Source organism: Electrophorus electricus, chromosome 26 (assembly GCF_041902795.1).
Source record: "Electrophorus electricus isolate QZ-2024a chromosome 26, ASM4190279v1, whole genome shotgun sequence".
NCBI classification, from domain to species: domain Eukaryota; kingdom Metazoa; phylum Chordata; class Actinopteri; order Gymnotiformes; family Gymnotidae; genus Electrophorus; species Electrophorus electricus.
In genome coordinates, this window is record NC_137522.1 from 2772223 (window position 1) to 2779335 (window position 7113).

Below are 7113 nucleotides of genomic sequence, written 5' to 3' on the forward strand. Positions count from 1 at the left end.
AAAGTTTTTTTTTTTTTTTTTTTTTTTTTTTTTTTTTTTTTTTTAACCCGTCGGCACGTGTCTGGCCGACAAGCCCAGCCTCACTCGAGCACGTGGAGCAGGTGCTCCGTTCAGCGCCTAGATTCGGAGGGGGGCCAGTGCGCGTGCATGAAGACCTGTCCAGGCCCGTGCACGTCCACATGAAATGCATCGCTGTGAGCTGCACAAATTAGAGGCGTTGAGAGCAATACATACTTCCAGTCTGATCGCGCAATCGCCTTGATTATCTTGCATGAATCGTGTAAACAGACCAGGTGCACGACTGACTCCGTTGCACGCGATCCTTTTTCCTCTGCACAGTGCATCAGGTCATGTATGACGGGAGTTTAAAACGCCACGCGCGCCACTTCCTGTCGCACGCGTTCGTCTGCGCGGAGTTCGACGGCCGTTGCGCCACGTCCGCCCGACGTCAGCGCGCGCGTTCGCGCTGTTGAGGAATTCTTCGGCTCGAGCTGTCAGCGGCCGGTCCCTTGGGGTCGTGCATGGAGACCTCGCGCTGAAACGACCAACCAAAACCAAAACCACCTCCGCAGACAGAACCACCAGCTCCGTCGAGCTCGAGGTACGTAACCTGCGCCGAGATTCGGAAAGCGCGCGACTCTTTCCAGGCATGCTGCGCAAAACGAAAGCAAACGTTTCACCGTTAAATAAAACGGACATACGGAGAGTTTTGTCACACGCGAGCCCCCCGCCCCCCGTTAATGCAGTCTTCGCCAGGAGCGCGCTGAAAACCCCGGAATGACGGACTCGGGCGCATGCTTCATATTCGAATAGTTATGGATCGGCTTGCGTGCGCTGGGGAATCCCCACGCGCTGTGCAGCAGAGGAACTGGTCGCGAGCTCGTCCGGTCAGATGCCTGGTTTCTCCCCTATTCTGCGTTGTAGAATAGAGTAGACGAAGAGCCGCTAAAAAGGTTTAAATGACCCATAGTGCTTCGTATTGACCTGTTCTGTTTGGTCCTACAATGCGAGCTCTTTCATATAGGCTCACTCAATTACTCTGCGTAGTAACTCATTTTTTAATGTCAAGAGCCTTAAACTATGGAGTGCTCTATGGGTGATCTGCTGTATGTGTAATGTTCTCTATGGGTGATCTGCTCTATGGGTGATCTGCTCTATGGGTAATGTGCTCCATGGGTAATGTGCTCCATGGGTAATGTGCTCTATGGGTAATGTGCTCTATGGGTAATGTGCTCTATCTGTAATGTTCTCTATGGGTGATCTGCTGTATGTGTGATCTGCTCTATGGCTGATCTGCTCTATGGGTGATCTGCTCTATGGGTAATGTGCTCTATGGGTAATGTGCTCTATGGGTAATGTGCTCCATGGGTAATGTGCTCTATGGGTGATCTGCTCTATGTGTGATCTGCTCTATGTGTAATGTTCTCTATGGGTGATCTGCTGTATGTGTGATCTGCTCTATGTGTAATGTTCTCTATGGGTGATCTGCTGTATGTGTGATCTGCTCTATGGCTGATCTGCTCTATGGCTGATCTGCTCTATTTTGTAATGTGCTTTGTGCCCACCTCTCCAGTTCGGCTGTGTCTGAGTGGCATGGCAGCAGAAGAAAACGACTGTCCGGAACTCCCGTTGTCCCAGCAGCGTTGTGACCCTGTGAAGTGCTGGGAACTGGAGTGTGTCCTGACCGGCCGCTTCCTGAACTTCGTTGCTGAGCTGAAGGAGCAGTTTGTGTGTCCAGCATGCAGCGGTGTGGTCCTCAACCCCCACCAGACTGGTTGTGGTCACATCTTCTGTGCCCAGTGCACCCGAATGTTCATGTAAGAGCAAAAAATAAAATCAACAATGCTTAAATACATCAAACATATTTAGTATTCTACCAGTTTTAAGTACTTCAAATATGTAATACTCCATCTAGTGTATTTTGTGTGGGAGCATATATCATTAAATTCATTTGAATAAAGGTTTTCATGTATTTATTTATTTATTTATTTATTTTTAGTGAAAGCGGTGACACTTCAAAATGCCCCTTGGATGGCATTTTAATCAAGTCAGAGGAGGCAAGTGAAAAGCAAACCCTGTTACACACATCACAGCTCTGACTTGCTTATATAGGACGAATGCAAAATCTGAAATGTTTTGTTGCTTTCAGGTTTTTCAAGACAACTGCTGTAAACGAGAACTAATAAATCTAGAAGTCTACTGCATCAACTCTCCAGCTTGTAAACAAACCGTGACTCTGTGTAACTTGCAAGTAAGGCTCAAACGCTCACAGCACTGAACATGGGCTCAGAAACTTTACTGTACAGGGTTGAGCATGGACTTATCAAACCAAATCCAAAATAACAAACGCACATCTCTCTTGTCTGCGTACATGTTTGTGTGTGTGTCTCAGGTCCACCTGAAGACTTGCCAATATGAACTCCTGCAGTGTTCCAACCCAGGCTGCACTGACATTCTGTTACGCAAAAACTTTACGGATCATCAAAGAAACCTCTGCCCCTTCCGCACAGAGTTGTGTCGCTCCTGTCAGAAGCCGTATCCCATAAGCCAGCTAGTTGTAAGGAGCCTTTTTGTGTTTTAACATCATTAGTGAGATTTAGCTCAAATAGAAATTAACCAACACTGTGTAATGAACCTTTACAGGACCATGAAAAGACTTCATGCCCAGAGGCTGAAATGCACTGCCCAAATAATTGCCCTCAGATGGTAAAAAGACATAAGGCAAGACATGTTTAACCACACTCTCACCAATCCTAACTTCAGTTTAAATATAATAAATTTTAAGGAAAAAAGGTTATGTTCTGTATTAGTGTGTCCTTGGCAGCTACGGTCACCTTTGCCCAACGAGTAAATCTGGTCTAACTAGTGCTGCTAAACTGGTCTTTCCGTTTCTCTTCTGTAGCTTAAAGACCATGCAGATGAGTGTCCAGAGGTGGAGGTAGACTGCATTTACAAGAAATATGGTTGTACAGTCAGAGTAAGTGCACCTGCATAATCTAGTTACAGTAACCAAATTTTCAAAGATGCTATTTTACAATATACTAAAATATAGACTGTAGAACTTGCAGTACCATGGAGAAAGCATGTATGAGCTGCCCTGGACAGTGTGTGTTAGCCATATTCTAGTCTTTCCTGAGGAGACTGGGTGCAGTCTACTCTCCAACCATTTATATAAGCACAGATGCACTTATTGAGAGCAGTTTACCAGTATTATTTACTGGTACTAGGATTATCCCTTCATTAGGATTGACCCTTTACTAGGATTATCCTTTCACATTTACAGCGGTGGGGCTTGAACCGGCAACCTTCTGATTACTAGTCGAGTACCTTCACCACTGGGTCACCAGGATTAACCATTCACTTGGTTGTCTGTCTTTTCTCTTGATTAGGATATAAGAGCCAAAGTGAAGGTGCACGAGCACACTGACTTCAGCACCCATGTGCTCCTTGTGCTGGAGAACAACAGCAAACTAGCTCAGCAGGTATGAAAGTGTGGAGTTCTGTTAAATAAAAAAACAACAACAACAACTCATGGAGGTAAATTCTAAAAATTAGATATTGGAAATTAAAATGAGAAAATTAGTTAATTTGATCAAAATTAGACCATTTATGCAGTTCCTTTTGGAACACCGCTACGTAACCTTGGAACCTGAACTTTAGCATCCAACCTTTGGATTATTCTTGTAGATAACCATGTTAGCTCCGACCAGAGATACGCTATTGCTATGCAAAAGTATATACTCTTAAAATATAAGAATACAGAATTGTGAAATATTGTTTAAAATTATGTAATTCCCAATAAATAGCTAGAAACATCTCTAATACTCAGCAGAAGTACATTAGCTTATGTAACAAAGTTATTTGTTTAGTTTCATGCTGACAGAGTGAATACTAAGTTATTGAACTTTACAGTATTTTGTCATTTCCCCTTAAATAAACAAATTTAAGACCTGCTCTTAGCATAATAACGGGTGGAGAAGAAGGTAATCTGAAACATGCCCATATCAGCTAAAGCAGCTAAGGTGTCCACTAAAACGCATAGTGAGCGAGGGCTCGCCGTGAGTCAGCCGTTCTGTCGGTGCCGTCTGCCCGTTGCAGGTGGAGCAGCTGCAGCAGGAAGTGGCCGTCCAACAGGTGGAGACGGAGGAGAGGTGTCTACAGGTTAGCAGCCTCGACAAGAAGGTCTCCTTGGGTGATAGCACACTTTCCGCAATACAGGTAAGAGCTACGTGCAGAAAATACCATCTTTACGCATGTTGCATTTCTGTTAATAAATGCAAGTGTTTTGCCTTTACATGTAGCAGACACTCTTTAGTGCATAATTGTGTACAGGGTTGGGTGTACAAATAGCCTGCATATAATGGTGTTACGTTGTCAATGTCTGAATCTAGAGAACAGGTCACATGACTTGTCACACTGCAACAGCCTGACCGCTGGATGAAGCTGCATTTCTTTAAAAGTGTGAAAGATCACCACACCATCGTACCCGGTGCCTTCTAACTCCTTTATTTCTTTTCCCTTTGCGACAGCCGTGAGTTTGTGAGATCTTTCTGGTGCAATTCACACCTTTCTTTGCTTTCATGGTCTACTGAAGGGTGTTTTCAGTTGGTATATTCAAACAAAGCGCCACGGGTTTGGTCTGAATTGACTCGATGCCAAATTATGCTATACCCTCTGGGGTGTTTAAACTGGTGGAGTTTACCAGATTGAGATGTTGGCACAAACACTCTGGTTAAGTAATGTAATCAGACTACATTTATATAGTAATCCTTTGGATTTACTGATACATTTGAGTAGGTCATCTGTAATAAATAATCTGTAACGGAATACATTTTTAAAGTAGGCCACCCAATGCAAGTTTTCTACTGAGAAATGTATCCTTGACAAATAGGTAAGTGTGTAAAAATAACCTTTAACTGAAATATTCCAGAAACAAGAGCCAGTATTGAAACCTAGACTGAGATACAATATGATGCAGTAAAAGACCATTCGTGTGCAATTTTGGTGCCAATCACTTTTTAAAACTGAGAACGACATGGATGAAGTATGGTAGTTGTGTGGTGGTGTGTGGTAGTGATGTGGTGGTGTATGTTAGTGGGATGGTGGTGTATGGTAGTTGTGTGGTAGTGGGTGCTGCAATTATCAGCCACAGAAGTGTTTGGGGGTTTTTTTATTTAAAAAATAGTGATCTACAAAAACTAAAAGCGAAGCCAACACATAAAATATATTATAAACTAAGTAACTGCTTGAGTGGCATAGTATAGTATTAAAACTAAAGTAAAATATACTAAACAGATGAACTAACCTAAATATTACATATCAAAGTTTCATCATGTGTGTGAAGTTTTTACTCGGCTAATAACGCAACCATGAAGCCTTGACGTCGTAACTTGAATGAAATCAGGGGACAGAGTTTTAGGCTGTTCAGGCCTGTTTGTGTTGCAGAGGTCAGTGGAGGAGCAGAGGGAGCATGTCTCCAGTGTGAAACAAGACCTGCAGGACCTTCGAGGCGTTCTGGAGGCGGGGCTGGCCAAAGAGGACCTGGCAGTGCTTCGAGATTCACTGGATTCCCTTAGACAGCAGGTGGCAATGACAGAAAGCCTCAGAGATCACCTGGGTGAGGAAGAACATGCATACAAAACATACAAACCCACACATACAAAACATAGAAACTTATAAAACATACATACAACACGCAAAACTATACAAACATACCAAACATGTCCTTGAGCAACATACCGCACAGTTTAGAATATGCTTTCCACAGTTGCACTGGAACGAGGTAGGCGTCTCAAAGCCCATTTATTCTTCTAGGATATTAGAATATTAGAATATTGCATGAAAATTGTATTAAAAAGCTGAAACTAAATGAAAATGACAATCGTATGTATGAAGTTTGGATCTGTGGGGTTGTGTTCACTTACATTAGTGTTGGTTTATGTTGGATCTCATGACCTGCTACCTGGCCGGCTGGTGCCGCCACCCTGCAGGCGTGTTGGGACAGACGTGTCAGCGTCATGCTCGTCTGCTCGACATCCACGTGGAGCAGCTGCAGTGCACCGAGCGTCGCTTTCGCCAGCTGGAGTCCGCCTCGTACGACGGCAAGCTCATCTGGAAAGTGCACGACTACCACCGCAAGAAGGAAGCGGGTGCACCCCTCAACTCCCCGCCGTTCTACACCAGCCGCAGTGGCTATAAGCTCAGCGTGAGGGTGTACCCAGGCGGGGAAGGTACAGGGATGGGTACACACTTGTCCCTCTACGTCACGGTGATGAGGGGAGATTTCGACTCGCTGCTGCCTTGGCCCTTCCGCCAGAACGTCACGCTGACCGTGCTGGACCAGAGCGGGTGCCGGAACCACATCGACCAAAGCTTCACCCCCGACACGGCCAACGAGAGGTTCCGGAGGCCCACGTCCGACGCCAGCACGGCTTTAGGGTTTCCTCGCTTCGTCTCCCACCGCGACTTGGAAGCTCCACGGAACGCAGTCTATGTCAGAGATGAGACACTGTTTATTAAGGTGAAGGTGGACACGACAGGACTGGAGGAACTGTAGAACGTTCCAGGCAGCATGGATGATGGTGTCCGGTAATGACCAACATGCAAAATAAATTATTTTTATACATAACAGCAAGCGAATAATTTGGTGATGCCTCATGAATAAACCTTATGCAGCATGGCACTGTAGGTATTTTTAATTAAAGATTTTTTTTTCTATTTTTATATATGAGGAAAGATGTTAAAAATGACATTGTGTTTTGTTGTGTAAAGCTGTTCCTAGCAGTAATACTGTTGCAGTGTTGTAGATCTTAAAGTGTGTAAGGCTGTCCGAGTAGTAATAATGTTGTAGTGTCAAACATTCTGTTACACATGTATGAATTTTATAACATATATTGAGCAACAAGAGTTGAGCAACAAGAAAACAGAAAAATGGTAACCTACAACTTCTAAATATAATTTGCACTTGCCCTTTTCTCCAAAGTGATTCGAGATTGTTCCAGCAAGAAGTTTAACAAAGCAAATTATGTTTCCCCTTCCACAACTGTGCTAACTGCACATCCCTCCAACACAGAAATAAAATATGACAAAGCTGTCAAAAATAGACTCATTATT

General features: G+C 44.0%; 1 protein-coding gene across 2 annotated transcripts; it reads left to right on the forward strand.

Moving 5' to 3' along the window:
- Nucleotides 1-146: 146 nt before the first annotated feature.
- Nucleotides 147-7100, forward strand: traf5 (Tnf receptor-associated factor 5). 2 transcript variants are annotated; one of them, XM_026997210.3, is made up of 11 exons: nucleotides 149-601; nucleotides 1574-1817; nucleotides 2000-2057; nucleotides 2150-2251; nucleotides 2393-2557; nucleotides 2644-2721; nucleotides 2903-2977; nucleotides 3390-3482; nucleotides 4099-4218; nucleotides 5446-5617; nucleotides 5991-7100. In XM_026997210.3, exons 2-11 carry the CDS (start codon nucleotides 1594-1596, stop codon nucleotides 6554-6556), a joined length of 1653 nt encoding a protein of 550 aa, XP_026853011.3. In that variant the 5' UTR covers nucleotides 149-601; nucleotides 1574-1593; the 3' UTR covers nucleotides 6557-7100. The 2 variants fall into 2 exon arrangements, with proteins under 2 accessions (XP_081564381.1, XP_026853011.3); XM_081708255.1 differs by lacking the exon at nucleotides 2903-2977 and having other exon boundaries at nucleotides 147-601.
- Nucleotides 7101-7113: the final 13 nt, after the last annotated feature.

Excerpts from the sequence above, each read along its gene's own strand:
- traf5 (XM_026997210.3), top strand. The coding sequence starts at position 1,594 with ATGGCAGCAGAAGAAAACGACTGTCCGGAACTCCCGTTGTCCCAGCAG. Across the intron at positions 2,978-3,389 it reads AATATGGTTGTACAGTCAGA|GATATAAGAGCCAAAGTGAA; the intron begins GTAAGTGCACCT and ends TCTCTTGATTAG. Across the intron at positions 5,618-5,990 it reads AAGCCTCAGAGATCACCTGG|GCGTGTTGGGACAGACGTGT; the intron begins GTGAGGAAGAAC and ends GCCACCCTGCAG.